This window comes from Pleuronectes platessa, chromosome 9 (genome assembly GCF_947347685.1).
Source record: "Pleuronectes platessa chromosome 9, fPlePla1.1, whole genome shotgun sequence".
Classification (NCBI taxonomy): Eukaryota; Metazoa; Chordata; class Actinopteri; order Pleuronectiformes; family Pleuronectidae; genus Pleuronectes; species Pleuronectes platessa.
Window position 1 is genome coordinate 12,419,682 of NC_070634.1, and position 17,897 is coordinate 12,437,578.

The 17,897-nt window shown below is 43.3% G+C and overlaps 1 protein-coding gene across 1 annotated transcript in view; it reads left to right on the forward strand.

Annotated features, from left to right (window-relative positions):
• sema6bb (sema domain, transmembrane domain (TM), and cytoplasmic domain, (semaphorin) 6Bb) overlaps window positions 1–17,897 on the forward strand; it is a 127,960-nt gene that overhangs the window by 75,254 nt on the left and 34,809 nt on the right. The window contains exons 6-13 of the mRNA XM_053430196.1: window positions 140–238; window positions 1,921–2,011; window positions 2,833–2,952; window positions 4,474–4,562; window positions 5,419–5,636; window positions 13,422–13,553; window positions 14,013–14,162; window positions 15,494–15,673. Of these exons, the coding sequence (XP_053286171.1) occupies window positions 140–238; window positions 1,921–2,011; window positions 2,833–2,952; window positions 4,474–4,562; window positions 5,419–5,636; window positions 13,422–13,553; window positions 14,013–14,162; window positions 15,494–15,673 (1,079 nt within the window). The remainder of the gene's footprint in view (window positions 1–139; window positions 239–1,920; window positions 2,012–2,832; window positions 2,953–4,473; window positions 4,563–5,418; window positions 5,637–13,421; window positions 13,554–14,012; window positions 14,163–15,493; window positions 15,674–17,897) is intronic.

Below are 17,897 nucleotides of genomic sequence, written 5' to 3' on the forward strand. Positions count from 1 at the left end.
ACGCTGGATAATCAGTCTCGAAAAATAAACTCACTTTTCCCTCTGTTCACTCCATCATTTTGCTTTTTCTTCTCTCCTCGCTTCTACCCCTCCTGCATACTAAGCTTCTTACCTCTCTGTATTTCTGTCTTCCCCGCAGGATGAATGCCGTAACTTCATGAAGGTGCTGCTCAGTAGACAAGGAGGCCTGTTTGTGTGCGGGACCAATGCCTTCAACCCGCTCTGTGCCAACTATACCGTAAGTAAAGACTGACCGTGCTCACACCTGCAGTCACAGCTCCACCTGTCATAGACCTGCGACTGGTCCAACCGGGCTTCAGAAATCCATCTGTCCTTCCATCCATTATTTTCCTCTTGTCTGGCATCAGGAGAAAATTCATTTTTGCCGCTGGTATTTGGTTCCTCGTTCTAATGGTCACTACCCAGAGCTCATGGCCATAGATGAAGGTTTAAGTGTAGATCGACCCGTAAATCGAAAGCTTTACCTTGCAGCACTTTCTTTACAGCAGCAGTCAGGTACAATGCCTGAATTAATGCGGACTTACCCATATTTTCAGAGAAGCGGCCTCGCTTCCCTTATGAAATTAGCATGTCTGTTCCGGTGACAATTCACAGCTTGATTAACGTTGTTTGTTTGCGGCGGCGGCGGTGTTGACTTTCTCTTCAGGAAGCATTTATCCGAGTTATCTGGCAGCTACACTGCCTCGCTTTCCTGAGATACAACAGTTGTTGTTTCCCGGTGGTTAAACTTTTGTGGTCTGCCAAGCTTGTTATCATCCAGTCGGAGAAGGGCGGATAACCACGACAAACACAAAAGAGGGAGAGAAGAGGAAGAGGAGCGTATTCAGTGATTAAGGGCTGTGCAGACGTGACTTGTTTGCCTGCTTTGTTCTCATTTGCTCGTGGTTAGGAAAGAAAATCACTCCGCAGTGGAAGGCAGGTGTTAAAGAGACACCGCGGTTCAAGCTGTTGACTGAACTGATTCCAGCACACTAGAGTGTACCCCGAATAATTCCTCCTCATATGCATCTATCCGACTCCGAGTGTGTGCATCCATTCAGCACCTGATTCCTACTCCACTCACCTCCCGACCAATGCCTTGTCTCGCTCAATTACGGTAACAATCTCCAACTCGTGGAGGAAAAACCACACATAAATATTAATCGTGGCCTCGGTTGATTTCACATCCTCCAGCAGGAATATTAAATAAGGGATGAAGAGGGCAGTTGAGAAGGAGAACAAAATTATTTTCACTATCAAAGGCTTTTTTTCAGTTCTCTCACATTTCAAGCAGTGAAACACGTAGCTCTACCTGGCCTATTATCTGTCAGCCACTAATGACATTCTACATCAGCGTACAACACACCTGTCTCCTGCCTGATAGGCTCTACGCCTTTTTCTCCAGGGACTAGTTAGTGATGCTAGCGACTATTTTATTTATAGCCAGGGTTTTAATGAAATGACACATATAAATGTTTTCATTCTCAGCCTCGGATTTGAATTACACCGTACTGCCTGCAGGGATAGTTTGCTTGAGTTTATTTTTATTTTTAAGTTAATGTCTTGTGAATGGGTTTTTGAGGAGAAAGATGCAGCAATGTCCCGATCCATATGTGTGTGTGTTCGAGAGCCGAAAACTTGTTTGAATCGTCAGTGTGACTTCATGTGGGTGTATGTCTGGACCCCAGTGTGTCTGTGTGTGTTTATCTGTGTTGTTTATGTATGAGAATGCGTCTCTTGTTGTTGCTGCTGTGCCTAATTGCCACCAGTGAATCATTAGTTTGCACTTACGGTAACACTCCCTAATTGCCGTTCTCTGGTGCCTTGTTTTCACGAGCTTTCACGCAGCCACAATGTTTGGAGTCGGTTGATTGATGCGTGCATATGCGTGTGTGCGTTTCTTTTTGTGGACGCTCACAGGGAGACACTCTGGAGATGGTTGGAGACACGGTCAGTGGGATGGCGAGATGCCCTTACGACCCCAAACATGCCAACGTAGCTCTGTTTGCAGGTAAGTCCTCTTGTTTTAGGTCGTTTCCCACCATGTTGTTTGTTCTGGACCTTTAGACTTTTCAGTTTAGTTTAAACCAAAATATCAGGTGTGAAAAGTGCCTCAGACAACATTCTCAACTGAACATTTAGAGTTTATCTTGAAGGAAGTTGAAACATCAATAAACAACATAAGAAGATTTAGCAACAGAAGAGCCTTCAAGGGTTGCTTGGTGCCTTGCTGCCTCTGACATCATAATGTTGGAATGAAGATGATGCTACTTTTGCTGATTGTAATACGATAATGATAACAGCCGTTCAGTTTTAGTGGCCGCAGGAATGACATCAATATCATCGATAAACATCATTGTTCCTCCGTGAAAGACATTCTGATGCTTGAAAACAATACATACAAACTGCACAACTGTGATTCTTCATCGGAATCAAACACTGCACTATAATCAGATCAACAGTCATATTACTGAAACTGTAGGGAGCCATTACCGTTCTGCCATCAGCACATTATCTCATATTAACAGGCTGGAGTTTGTTTCTCTCATGTGTGTGGCAGAGCTGCAGAGTCGTAATTATGTTTCTACAATTGCATTGTTGACTGGTCACTCATGTCATGTTTATGATGCTGGTCTCTGACTAAACAGTTACAATTACTCCACTTTTATTGTTTGTGGTTACGCTGTTGCATTGGCAGGATGTCTAGCTCATTAGTGTGTGTGTGTGTGTGTGTGTGTGTGTGTGTGTGTGTGTGTGTGTGTGTGTGCGTGTGCGTGTTTGTGCGTGTTTGTGCGTGTGTGCATGTGGTTTCTTTTATTTTGTGTGTTTCAGAGAGGAATCTGTTTACAGCTACAGTGACTGACTTCCTGGCCATTGATGCAGTGATCTATCGTAGCCTTGGGGACAGTCCAGCTCTGCGCACCGTCAAGCACGACTCCAAATGGTTCAGAGGTACCTGTATACGTGTGTGTGTGTGTGTGTGTGTGTGTACTTGTACTTATATGTTTCTGAGGACCATTTAGAGTAAAGCTCTTACAGGGTGAGGACACATTGGCTGGTCTTCACTATTTCAAAGGGCTGCTTGCAGGTTGAGGTCAGGGGACAGGGGCAAGGGAATGCATTATGCCAATGGCTGTCCTCACTCAGGTAAAAGTGCAGGAATCTATATATGTGTGTGCGCTTTCGTTGTTGTCAAAGTGTGTTTAAACAAGTGTTTGTACATTACTGTTGTTTTCTCAAGTACGTCTCCTCGTCAGCATCGTTCCTGTTGTTGTTGTTCGTAAGAGACAGATGGGTTGAGTGGGCGTCCACAACACTTAGTAGAACACAGGATCAATATGTGTCAGTAGCAGAGGCCTGAGTCAGCAGGCTGACAACTCAGTGTTCAGGTCACTGGACATGAAGCTGTCAAACCTTCTGCTCCTTGACAGAATGTGGACCGTAGACTGTATATAAAGACGCACGACATGACCGCTTACCAAAACTGAGGCCACAAAGCTTTTGGATTGTCACCTGCTGGCTGCAGTATGTATCATAAATCCTGCTTCCTCCACAGTGGATATCCAGGCCAAGACTGCCTTTCGTTCACCATACCAAAGACTGATTACAGTTTGACTCGTTTCTAAGATCACAAGAGCTGAATGTTTCTCCACACAAAACACAAACACTGACACTCTTTGTAGGTGTTTTAGGTCCAGGCAACATTTTGGCCAATCTCTATTAACAGCTATGTGCAGGTGACGAAGAGAAATTAAAGAGCAGATGCATTTTGGTCATGCATGTGCTTCTCTCCACACAGATTGTTGACCTACGAGCAAACAAAGCCTGCTCATATATGATTAGACAAAGAGGAAATGGAGGCATCTGGCCCCCAAATCTTGTCCCTTACAACTAAAATGTTAAAGTACATGTCAAATATTGTCAAATATTGTTTACATGAAGAGGGTGCCTGTTATTAAAGGTAGCTCTTATCACACTGATGCATGATCAAGTGTTTGTTTTTAAAAGAGGATGAAACACCATGATTCTATTTCTGGATAGAGACTTGTTGTCCATCTTTATATAAAGTCTTTGGTCTGGACCATCCGGATCAGGGTCAGTCTGCATTCTGACCTGATGATGAAAATTGGACGGTCACAAATAGACAATATTAGACGTACAGGTTGCAGCTGGTCCCGGGTGTATCAGCACCAAAATGCAAAGCGTGAAACTCTTTTTCTCAGAAACATCAGGGAGTCATAATGCGCTTATTGTTTGGTGTGAAATCCCCTTTCAGCATGTAATGAAATTAAGCATGGCCTCTGCCACATCCTCTCTGCCCTCATGTCGCCTGAGTGTCATTGGAGTGAATGATGTGCCTGCAGATGGAGGCACTGTTTGCTAAATGCTATGTTCTCACCATCCATCTACGTTATATCAAACTTTTACCTCCTACTCCCCTCTCTCAAACTATTTCTCTCTCTCACACTGCAGAGCCATATTTTGTCAATGCTGTGGAGTGGGGACCTCACATCTACTTCTTCTTCAGAGAGATAGCCATGGAGTTCAATTATCTGGAAAAGGTAAAAGTCATCCACTCTCTTCCTGTGAACTTTCCGTATTCACACAAAAGGAGCCACTGGTCCTTTCAAACCATCTTTTGAAAGCACTGCAGAGGCATATGTGAACGCGTGGTTAGGATGCATCACCATTAAAGAAGATCCCGGTCGAATATCTCTCTGCTGCAATCATTTGACTGTGAATATCGACTCCTCCCGCAGCTACACTGACCTTTCATCCTTGTATTTGTTTGTCTGCATATCTAATCCAACAAACCACGGTCTGAGCAAACAACTCTTTGTCTGTATTAACCTCTGAAAAGCCTCTTTTTTTTTTTTTTTTACAGCAACTCTGTTTATTTCCTTCCTGGGCCAGAGCTGGGTATACATATTCATGAAATAAAATGATACCCGCAGCATCAGCAAACCCATCGTTATTGTAAATTATCATTTAACATTAATGGGGGGAGAAGATCTCGCGGAAGGTCCACGGCTTTGCAGAAAGCAGAGAAAATGGACACCTAAAATGCATCACCATTGTGTGGATGATTGTGTTCAAAGAAACGATTTTGAGATGCACTGACATTTTCATGAATAATTGATAAAACATTTACCATAACAAAACAACGATCCGTCAAAACAGGGTTGCCGTAACACATATAGCATATAAATGATTCTTCGGAGATACCATGCAGTCAAAAATTGGCTTTTAAATGTACCTTTTTTGAAGATGAAAGCTGAAGTTCGTGAAACACTTTTGAACCTTCTCACCTCATTACTGACATTGTATTTGAGCTGCAGCAAGGCGATGCTTATCAATGTATTGCAAATGCGATGTATATTCTTCACACTCATTTCTGTGCCTACTGTTTTATCTCAGGTGATGGTGTCGCGTGTGGCCCGGGTGTGCAAACGGGACCAGGGCGGGTCTCAGCGCGTTCTGGAGAAGCAGTGGACGTCCTTCATAAAGGCTCGTCTGAACTGCTCCGTCCCCGGGGAGTCCCACTTCTACTTCAACCTGCTCCACTCCACCAGTCCCATCATCAGGATGCATGGCAGGGACATCATCCTGGGCGTGTTCTCTACACCATCTAACAGGTACAACACACACATAAAGAGAGGAGTAACATAGTGATCACGTGATGGAGCCGGAAGTAGCGAGATTCCTCCGATACAGGCACTCGACCAATCGAGTCAGTTTCAGCTGTCAATCATTACGTTTTACACTGTTTTTATAGCATCAAATACCTAGGTAAGAAAAATTGACTTGGGAAAAAATCCTAAGCCAAATCATAACATGCAAACATCTTCATTTGATGTGTTTTTTGAAAATTTGTTTGACCATGTTTCATCACCTATCATGGAGGAGGCAGGATGTATTACCTCTACTACAGTCAGCCCCCAGGGGGTGATCAAGGTGCCTTGGCTTCAGTCTTGGGTAGCTATTTTAATCAATCTTTATATAGTCTGGGATTTGAAGTTTTCACCCATTTTATCTCCAGTATAACTGTTTGTATTTGCACAAACTTGCCTTTCAGGCGTTCAAGCTAACACAATATGAGGATTTATTTTTACTTAAATTGAAATATATTTCTATAATTACACCTACTACTTATTACTACTCCACAATCTTTGCAGATAACCCCCAAGCCAGAGCAAAGATCCTGATAATCAATACCTAACCGTTTGGTATTCAAATAAGAAGATTTATCTGTTTGCTTATATGTGCATGCTTCACAGAGAAAATGGGAAAACACTCAGAGCTTTTTTTGAGGAAATACTCAGACGTAGAGAGACATCTTGACATACTTCCAATGGAGACTGGGATAGACACCCTGTGGCGAAGCTGCACTCACGGCTCACCTTGAAAATTTAGCGGACCACCATAGTTTGTTCCCTCACAGCTGAAGTCGGAAAGAGCGAGGCCTGCGGGAGAGGCGAAGCCCCAGAGAAAAGAAAGAGGCTGTGAGGAGGTGCAGAGGTCAAGATTGTGGGGTGCAGAGTAATTGAAGACACATGGGACGCTTTCATTGAGGACAAAGGGGTGATTTTCTCAGAGACAAGATTAAATTGAAAAAAGGTGAGAGGGAAGGAGGGGTCGAGGGGAGGGAGGGGAGGGGAGAGATGCTGCCTGGTAAATGGGGGATTATTGGAGAATGAGGTTATTTGTGGAGACGAACACGACTCTACTGACAGACCGAGGGAAGAAAGGAATGAAAAAAGGTTTATATGAGCTATACAGTACTTAATATAGAGATATATTAAATAGATGAAAGATTTGAGCTCCAAAGCCTGGTTCACACAATTTCAGCCCAATTTTCCACACTCAATCAGCTTCAGCCAATCTGTATGTGTGAACTCTTTAAAGACGCATTTTAAGAGGCTCGCCCACTCGTCGCAGACATGTCGCTGACAACTCCAGCCAATCACAGCACAGGACGAAGTGAAATGGTGAAGTAGTGGTGAGGGGCTCCCTGATTTTTCACCCAGCTCATGGATGTAATGTAGGAAATCCAGAAATAACCATTTGTGTGAGAGACGGGGTCACACAAATTCAGCTCGGTTCAGATTCAGACACAGAAAATTGAGATCTGTGGTTTCAAGTAGGAAAATGCAACCGGAGTCGCTCTCCATTCTTCACTAACAGTGATGTCCACTGAACTCATCTCCTCTCCAGTCTGTCATTTTCTGAGCAAAAGACTCCCAATCACAAGACAGCAAGTCGTGAAGTGTGAACTCAGCTTAAACTCACACTAAATTTCACAAGTAAATTCAATGTGCGATAGTCCCGCTTTTATCAGTACCACTTAAAAGATGTTTTTGATTCCCATGTCTCTGTCTTAAAGCAGTAATCTGCTTATCGTGCTTTGTTTGAAGATGCAGACGCAGAAAAAATAGATTAATATATAGAAACGTGCAATTTGTATACTGACTTTAGTTTTTATTAAGAAGCCAATTCCAGTTTGTGTACTTGAAGGAACATCGTCCATGTGTCTTCCAAGCTGCACAAACAGAAACCGATACTGTGTGCTTTAAAATAAAGTAGAGCTATATTGAAGTCTTAGGGGCTCAAATCATAGAAAAGAACTCACTATACTTTTCTGTGATGGCCCACTCATCTAACACCACCTTAATGGCCCTGTTACTACTTAGTCTGTCTGGTGGAGCAAGCACATTATAGCAGACTACTACAACTGCCTGCTATTTGACTCTTGTGGAGAATCGATGCAGTCTTTCACTTAATTGCAGCCAACAATAACTACTACCTGTCATTTGTTCCACTACAATGCCATCCCTTTGTTTTCAGGATTAGATAAAAGCTTTGTACAAGTTGCAGGACAGTGTCTCAAAGCACTGGGGCTTACGGCTGCCCTGTAAGAGACATGCAGAGAAGGAGGGGAAGGAAAGAGTGAGACAGTGAGCGAGTTGATGTGAAAGGATGGAAGAGAGGGAGGAGAGTGACGGAGACGGCAGACAGGAGGCGGAGAGACAGACAAGAAACTCAAGGACAAGGAAGTCAATAATGGACAACACGTGCATCCCTGAGATCTAAAAGTGTTTCATCAGCTGCATCTTATCCGTTTGTTTGGAAAAGGCAATGCTGCGAGGGGGGGCCACTGCCTGCAGAGACAGACGGGTGCCTCACACACACACACACACACACATATATACAGACACAAACACACATTTGCACAAACACACTTACAATGGTTCCCAGATAACAGCTTTTGCCACAAAAGAGAACCAGCTGAAAACACACACACACACACACACACACACACACCTGCTGCTACTGGGTCCTTTTTTAAATAACTCCCAGGTAAAACACAGAGCGAGGGAGGTTTAGATGGATGGATAAGGAGACGTGTGATGAAGCAAAATGAGCCCAAAGAGAAAGAGAGAATGTGTGAGGTGAGCTGCAGAGCTCCCACTGGTCCCATGTGGCCCCCTGAGCCACACCAGCTAAGTGCTCGCCAGACAAATTGCTTTGGCTGGCAGCGTGCAATGAAAACAGCGTGAAACAGGGCCTGCGAGTGGAGGAATAGCTATATTCTTTCCTGCCATTTGGCCCCATGCAGCCACTGTGGGGCTGTGGTGTGAGAATGACAGGACGGAGTCAAGGTTTTACTGTTGATCTCTGTCTGTGGGGTACGGTTCTCTGCAGTTACTCATCTCCCCCTGCGCCCACATGCTTCGGGGATAATTTTACAGCCACATACCAGCTCCTGAACTGTTGCCAATTCCTTTGTGCATCCACCTCCAAAGCCCGAGGCCCTTCCTCTCGTAGGGGAATGAAAGAAGAGCTTGGATTTCTCACTGAGCACCTTCTGCACTCACACTCCTGATGCTCAAGAGATCAAGGAGGCACAGAGAGGAACAGTATGACGGAAAAGTTTTTTTTTTGTCTATTGTAATTCAAATTAGTTGTTAAATTTTGAAAGAAGAGCAGCAGGATGTCAAATTGAAATCTTCCCATCATCCTGCTGGTATTAAAAACAAACAATTCCCCTCATTCAGGTATTGTTATGGCAGCTGAAAACATCTATGGCTGCTGCAATTGGCTGAAGTGGGCTCATTAGGCGTAATGGAGTTGTGCAGGAATGCAAGGAAAACATCCCATGCGAAGCAAAGTCAATCTAGTGCCTGCTGAGAGCGGGGAGGCCATGTTTGTTTTTGCTCGTAAAGAATCATGTGACAGGGTCAGACAGCAGAATGTCCCTCTGGGAAAACAAGGCAGAGGAGGGGGGAATTAGGAGGACAAGGAGCAGGAGGGGGACAGGTTACTGTGCCAGGAGGAGTGCAGCACAGGGGGAAGATCCACAGATGTGCAATCTATCCCCCCTGGGCCCACAAGTAGAGAAGGCAATGGGATACATAGAAAGGTAGCTACCTGCATGACATAGAAATGGGTATGGGAAAGGAAAACCACCTGTAGTTGATATTACATACAGAGTTGTTACAGAAGTTTTAGTAAGTTCACTTGGGCTAGGATAGTCAAATTATGTAGAAAAGAGAAAACCCCATGGGTAACAGGTCAGGAAGAAGCATGAGAAACTGGGTTTCTTTGATTAAAAAAGCAGATCAGGATGGAGTTTTTTGGAGAACAGATGAAAGTAAAAACACGATGGAATGATATTAAAAATAAAGTTAAGAAGTTCAAGTAGTGCAGAGGGTCTGGAATCCGAGGCCTAATTATACATGAAAGTTATTTGATAATGTTTTTCATCACAGCTAAAAAATTTTTTTGTAAAAACTGTAAAACAAGCCAACAACTCTGGGATGTTTTTATTATAGGTTTCATGTAAGCAAGTCAGATGTGTTAAAATAGGCTTGGAATGGGCTGTACATTGGTCAACTATAAAGCTCTGTGCTTTTTGACTCAAGTAAATGAGAGTTCAATTAAATTAAATTTAAGATTATGAATTAAACAGAAGGGAAGACGTTGGTTCTTCAATCGGGGAAGAAGGTAAACACAATGATTTGGCTGCCTGGGTTATGAAGGACACTTTCTCGCCAAAGTCTGGACACTTGTGCCGGTGATGAGGAATGGAGCATGAAGATTGGACGTCTCAAGAATGCTTATGATTGGACGTTTAAAGGGAGATAACCTGGTATCCAGAGTTGGGCCCAGAACTGATGAGCTGAATGTCGGCAGGGAGAGATAACATTTTCAACTTTGACAACCTACAGCTGATTGGCTCAAGATGAGCGTGTTTGGTTGTGATTGGATGAAAAGAGAAAATGAGCTGATAGAGCGTCGAGATGGCGAGTTCTTGGAGGAATGTGCAAGAAGACAATATTACCGGCTGAACCTGACTATAGCTTTATTATAAGAATATTGACCCCTCTGATTCCCCCAATGCTATATATTACACATATACTTTGGTATCTTGGGAACGCCATTTATTTTCTTTTAGGAAGTTGTTTTTTATCGATATCACTGCAGCTTAGCTCCTGCCCAAGAAAGAGTCTGGCATATATAACTACCTGTGAAACTACAATGTGTTGTTTTTACACCTCAGCTTTTCTACCTTAACAAGAATAAAGCGTGTTGATTAGTCAGCTGTGGAGGTGCAATTATAGGAAGATTTAGTCACATTTACAAAGAGAACAAAGTTTTCCCCTTGTTTTCTTTTTTGAGGCAAAGCATCATATTTACCTCACAGATATGAGAGCCGGATCAATCTTCTCATTCAACTCTGCCAAAAAAGAAAATAAGTGCATTTTCCAAAATGTCAAACCCTGTCTATAAAATGGTGGTGGAGCTTTTATCTGCAGATCAAACAAAACACATTTTGGGTCATTAATTTAATGCCATCTGCAACGCCTCTTCCATCAAGTCAGTCAATCTGGTCGACAAACACGGAATCCTTGAGAATAAAACATTTCAGATGATGAAAAGTAAAAGAGAATTTATAAAAGAAGTATTTGAAAGGGTCCAATCCAAAGATGTAAAATACAGATAAACAAATGTTTTTTTTTAGTTATAAACAATTTATAAAAGAAAATATATAGTCCTCGTGCATTTGATTCAAACCTCTCAAAAGGTCATTTTATACTTTGTTTACAATGAATGTGATATTAAGTTAATTTCAAGTCTCTAGTTAAAGGCTTGAGTTGATACTCCTCAGACTTCTACCTTCTCCTCTTCCTCGTCTAACCCTGGGAGGCATCGTGTGTCCATGAGGCCGGTGTTGATCCCAGCCGTCAGTGAGCTTGTTAAATGTTGAGAAGGTAGTTTAAACTCCACACTCTCTCAAACGGACAGCGCACGTATCTCGCCTGTCACTCAGCCTCAGTCAAGGAGAAAGAGTGAAGGAAGGACAAATTCCGACGGACAGAGAGAGGAACAAGAAAAATGTGAAAGTAAACAAAGGGAAGTGGTCTCGTGTGGAGGGAGACTGAGAGGATGATTGAAAATGAGATTTGTGTACAAGAAATTGCATGTTGACATAATAGCTTGAGAGAATCCTACAGAGGGAGAGTTAGAATAATTTAAAAAAGAGGAGAAACAGCCTGAGGCCTTTTGGCTCACTTCTGTCGGACACACAGAGCTACACGGGGGAAAACCCATTGACCTGAAGCAACAGAGAACAGGATAGTCGGGGGGGGGGGGATATAACGAAAGGAAGCCAAGCTGGCATCAAGGCGGTGCTGGCAGACGTGTCACACCTAACATCTGGCGCCCGCCGTCTTGAGAGAGACGCTGTCGACGTCGAGCGATCCACCTTCAGCTCCACCGCCTTGGCCAGGGCTCGAGTCACATCCCTGCCTATGAATGATAAGTTCTGTGGGAGGCGGCGTGAGCTGATCAAATGGCACAACAGGAGAACGGCGCCCCGCTGCAGCCGCGATGCCTCAGGCGATGCCTTCCCAAACAAACACACAAAGGCTTTTTCGAAAGTGCGGTCAAGAGAAACACCGCTCGGCTCGGTTCATAATGACGGGGGCACAGACCCTCACATCTCCAGCTGGACATTCTGATGAAATACAAAGAAACAGAGGGTGTGTGGGCCTCGTGCAGCAGCAGGCGGCAGGTGACTCAGCCTCTCAGGTGTTTTCAATGCGTATGTACAGCGGGGAGTATTAGCACTACCACAATCACTATTACTCATTGATGAGGACACTTTCAGAGCAGGGAGTTGAGTCTTGGAGCAGGAAGCGAGGGATGTTTGTTTTTTTTACTCATTCCTTATCTCATCCTGACAGTGCTCTCTTTATTTCAGCCTGTGCTTTGTCTCTGCAGCCACAACGCTAAAATAAAACATTAGGATGATGGAAGAGAGAGGAAGAGTCTAACTTTGTGTGAATGTGTCTCTAAAGCCACATTTCCACTGGTCAAAAACACTAACACCCACTAACATCTGGCTTTTGTCTGCAATGGGAATGGACACAATCGACATTCACTCCTGGGTAAAATAATACAGTAGACAAGGGTTTTTAGCGGCTCTGGCACCTGACAACCTGAAACCTGGGAGAACCCACTAATTTGTCGATCAAAGTGGGTTTACATCCGAGTGAGCCCAAGTGAGAATACAGCGGGAAATTGAACGTAAAATTCACAGTGAGCGAGTGGGCGTGCCTCCTCCATGCTCGACCCAGGTACCACCCCTCCTCTGCCTGTTCTGAGCATTTTCCTGTTGTTGTTAACGTGTCTGAAGTGAACAATCTCCTGCTGTGTTCTTCATATGTGAAAGACAAAGTCTGAGAAATGTCCAGAGACAATTTTGTTTGAGTATATGTTTTAAAAGGAGCTAAATTGTTGGTTGTGACGGTGTGTATTTTGTTTTTGAGGATGCGTGTGGGCTGTGGACACTTGCTCCAGCAGATGTTCTGTTCCCTATTCAGGGGTCACGAGTAGTTAAACAGCCTCCGAGGTGCACCGGGCCTTTTACTGGAACATGTCCTCGGGGTTCATTTCCCTTACAAAGAGCTCCCCCCTCCTTGTGAGAGGCAGAACATTCAGTGACTCATTTCCTATTTGGATTTATCGTCCAGAAACTGCAGCCAAGATCTTTTTTGTGGGGTCTAATCTAACTATTGCATCTGCTGCATATCCATCCTTCCCCCACTGAGCTGACAGCATCTATCTTTGTCCGTCGCTCGCTCCGTCTTTATAACAATTCCCTTTGTTTTCAAACATTGAATGTCAAAAAATATGAGCAGCCAAAATCCAATCTATCATCTCCAATGGGTGTCTGTCTCACAATTTTCTTTTTATATTTTAACCTCTTTCCTGAGTTTACTTTTAAGAAGGCAATTCTCCACCTTATCTTTTCTTTTTCCAGCACGTCTCTTCTCTGTACTCCTCATTTCGTCTAAGTGTTTTATCAATCAACAGTCTCTCTCTCTCTCTCTCTCCATCCACCCCTGTCTCTCCAGCATCCCGGGTTCGGCGGTGTGTGCCTTTGACATGGAGCAGCTGGCGTCGGTGTTTGAAGGGAGGTTCAAGGAGCAGAAATCACCCGAGTCCATTTGGACGCCTGTTCCAGATGAAGTCATCCCGAAGCCAAGGTGCAGATGGCTGTAATCAATTCATGCACCTGTGTTCAGGTTGTTACGGCACAAATGTGGGAGGAAAACATTATTTTGAGTGATTTAAGCCACAAATCTGCCGGCGCAGTTCATGTCTAGGGTTTAGATTTCATATGAAGAATGCAGGAAGATATTGTATTTAGTTATACATTCTGTAGAAACTCTGTTTACCAAACTGAAAGTCATGTGGGAAAGTTATTTTTCCCAAGGATACAGCACCCCCATCCATCACAGTCCAAATTCTGCAGATATGAGCTTGTGGCTCGTCTCTCTAATGTTGAAAAAGGCGATCTGTCTGACTGCGAGTGTGGCCGTGACAGTCTAGACTGCTTGGGGATATAAATATATCTTCACTAAGGCCCAATGTAGTCAGAAATGGGAACTCCACTTTGCCTGTGTACCATCTGCTGAACTTGTTTGAAAACTTCCTGTTCCCAGACCCGGGGGCTGTGCTGTTCAAGGATCCAGATTCAATTCGTCCAACTCGTTCCCAGATGACATGCTCAACTTCGTCAAGACCCACCCGCTGATGGATGAAGCTGTGCCATCACTCGGGCAAAGACCCTGGATAGTCAGGACTATGGTCAGGTGAGTCTGAACCCAGCTCAACAGTCCAACACTATCTCTGTCCCCCATAGATTTTGAGTTGATACGCTGATCAGAATGGCACTGAGTAGAATGGATACCTCCATCAACAGTCCGTTTAAAACCAACATCATAATTAGTCCTTTAAATTTGCCCGGATTTTTATTTCATCGAGATCCATGAATTATTCCCAGGGAGAATTCTGAAAATGTCAAAAAACACAAAAAATATTGCAGTGTTAACTAAAATGTATAAAATGACCTTTGTCTCGATTCGCACCCAATTGGAAGTTGTTCTTTTTTGGCCCATGTCCCATTCTTCTGCCAAGTATATATATATATATATATATCTTATCTAAATGTGATTTTTTTATGGTCAATATTCATGAATTGTTTCCTTGGAAAACAGTGAAAATAAAAAATCTTTAAATATTAACAAAGTGACAAACTGTTCTATATCAACCCCCTGCAACAAAACTTGGTGGGTTCTTCCCTGTTTCATGGAAATTATTTTAGTAGATGTTGTAGAAACTAGCTTAGAAACAAACAAACCAATCAACAAGCAGAACTAACTAAATATGATACATAAGTTAGTGCAGCAAACACATTTCTATATAATTATGGCATCACTAAAATATTTATTTTCAAGCAAACTTTGATTGAACTGATAAGTTGATATATTCCTAATATTCCTGTATGACCTTTTGAGGTGTAGGAGACTTGGTTGCAAACACAGAGATTTTGTATGTACTCAAACGCACACGTGATCTGTCTGTTCATGCTGCTGAAGTTAAGACTAATCCTGCTGGAAGTTATCCTGGTTCTGTTGCAGCGTGTGGTAGCAGTCAACCAGCTGTAGTCTCACATCAATGCATGCATCCCTGGGGATTATGGGAACTGGATGTATATGGAATATTAATCACCCGGCACAACATGGCTTCAATTCTTTGTTCCATTGACTCACATACACAGGCCCGTGTGTAGCTCAGCAACACTCTGCTATTGTTCCGGGACCAGTCCATTGACTTGACTGATATTATTAATGATTGAATTTCTGCCATAATTAGTTTATTATGCAGATTTGATGAGCAGCTTTTCTCTGAGGAATTCGTTTCATTTTGTAGTGACTCATGAGAAATGAGCATATGATGATTTAAATTCACCCGAGGCAGTGTATTTTATACCCGCATCACAATCCGTTGCAATGCGCTAAAATCATAAACTCGCCTCCACAAAGTTCCTCACTGTGTTTTTAGCTTTCGTGGAATAAAAGTTCCAAATGAGCCGCACAATAGTGTGGTGGTGTTAATGTGACAGTCTGCCCTCTCTGTGCAGGTACCAGCTGAATAAGATCGTGTTGGACACAGAAGCCGGGCCACACAGAAACAGAACCGTCATGTTCCTCGGGTCGAGCAGCGGGAGCATCCTCAAGTTCCTCATCATGCCCAACCAGGACAACAGCATCACCACCAGCAACATCTTCCTGGAGGAGCTGGAGGGATTCAACCCTGATAAGTAAGATGTTAAAGCTAATTCATACTCAACTATTGCTTTCTTACTGAGAGATGAATAAGAAGAGTGATGTCAATTTATAGGCTGTTCATTAAATATGAACTGACAGGCAGCAGCTGGTTTGCTTAGCTTAGAAATAAAAAAGGTGAATCAACCTGGCTCAATCCCAAATTAACTAAATCACATACTAGTTCCTCCCAAACTGATAGATAGATAGTGACCTATAAAGTGTTCATAAAGATGGATGACACTTTTCCCATTCCTACTATTTTACAAAAGCTAAAATATCGTCATTTGGAGCAAGAATCTGAGCAGATGTGATCGAGGTGTGGAGCCGCCGTACGAGGGCCCGCCTCGTCAGTCAGTCGAAGCTTCACCCTGTTTTTGTAGCATCAACCTCCAGCTTGATGCAGAAAGTATTCGCCTTCTAAGACTACATCCATAGTAGCATACACACGTTTTTTTCCCGCTGCAATACAGAACATGCAATAACGGTCCTCGTCTCTGTTTGTTTTCCTTCTGAAGTCATGTTCAATCACGCAATTGTTACTCACTCTAGCTCAGAATGTGGCAGTAATGCACCTCAAAGTTGTATGCCAACCAAAGAATCTGAAGAGGAAGAAGAAGATATCGCGAGTTTCCGTGAGATTTCAAGTTTCTGGAATCGCCACTGTGAAATCCTTTTCTGCAAACGAACAGTGTGTGGTGTGGCTCTGTCCAAATCGTCCAGTGTGTGTGTTTTCATTATGCCTTTGGTCTCCCATCGGTCAAGAAATCCACTAGTGTGCAGCAGTCCTTAATTGGTCGGCTTAAACGGTGCTAATAGGTCGGGTTTGGTTATCTCAAGACAGAGCCAGGCTTGCAGTTTCCCTCCATTTCTCACCCTTGTACTCAGCTATGTTAACTGGCTGCTTAAGCTTTAGTTCTTAAAGTGAAAAAAAAAAAATGTAAGTCAACAAACATGTTTGTAGAGAGAGCTTGATATAAAGCAGCTCACAGAGAAAGACGTATACATCAGGCGAAGCCTGGAAAGGGATGTCTGGGATCACGTGTGCACAGCAAGGAGAGCTGGAAGGAAAAGCGTCCCAGAAGGAAAAAGATAAACCTCAAAACATGACGTGTGTTTAAAAATACTCATAACTGAGCTGGAGCTGAGATGATACAACCCCATGAAGAGAATATGAACCGAAAAAATAAGATTAGAGGTTAATATTTAATTATCAAATCTTCTAAAAAGGTTGAGACACACTACAGGACGACATTGCGGCGAAAACAACAGAAAGTAATGAAGTGATGATAAAATCACATTATCCTTAATCTAGACCAAAATTACACTGTCAGGAAAAAGTGACCCTTTATCATCAGTCTGAAGCAGAATCATATATAATATTTGGATCTCAACAAAAGATCCGAGTGGAATAGAATTCCCTTTCAAACGGCTTTTTTGCTTTTCCTCTTTGTTTCCACGTGGCGGAGAGCCGCAGGGTGGAGGGAAGGAGATTGTCACACACATGCAGGCAGATTTAGCTGCTGATTATCTGCCACCAAGCCTAATTAGAGGCATTTTAAAAGAAAGTACATGTTTCCGTACACTAGCTTTTTGCTATGGTAATTTCCCTCCCAAATATATATATGCAATTTCTTCTGCAATAACGGGGGGAAAGGAATATTTCTCCACCCAACTGCCTGGAAACCTCATCTTCCAGTTCATACTGGTCCACTTCTTATTTAGTATAACTCTTTCTCTCATTCCTATTCCCATCCAAAATGTTTGCCAATTTGTGTCCCAGCATATTTTTTCTGCTTCAGACATGACAAATTGAGGGATAGTAATGGCAAGTGAAATGAGGGGTGTGTGTGTGTGTGTGTGTGTGTGTGTGTGTGTGTGTGTGTGTGTGTGTGTGTGTGTTGAATGAGCTGGTGTAGCCTGGAGCCAGTTTGTAAGGGATAATTTGATGTGCATGGCGAGCCCACCAGGAGGTCAGTGACAGTCCAGCTATCACAGCTTTCACCCAGCTCATCAGGAGACAGAGCTCCAGGCAACTCTTAACCTCACCTTACATGCACGGGACAAAGAAAAGCCTTGTGTGCTGCGTGAAACCCTGGGGTACAGAGAGGAAGGGCCACTGACACAGTCATCCTTTAAGAGGTCAGCACAGATGGAAATTACTGGTTCATGACTTGTCTGCTGCCATAATGGACCAGAAAATGACCTGAAAGAGATGCA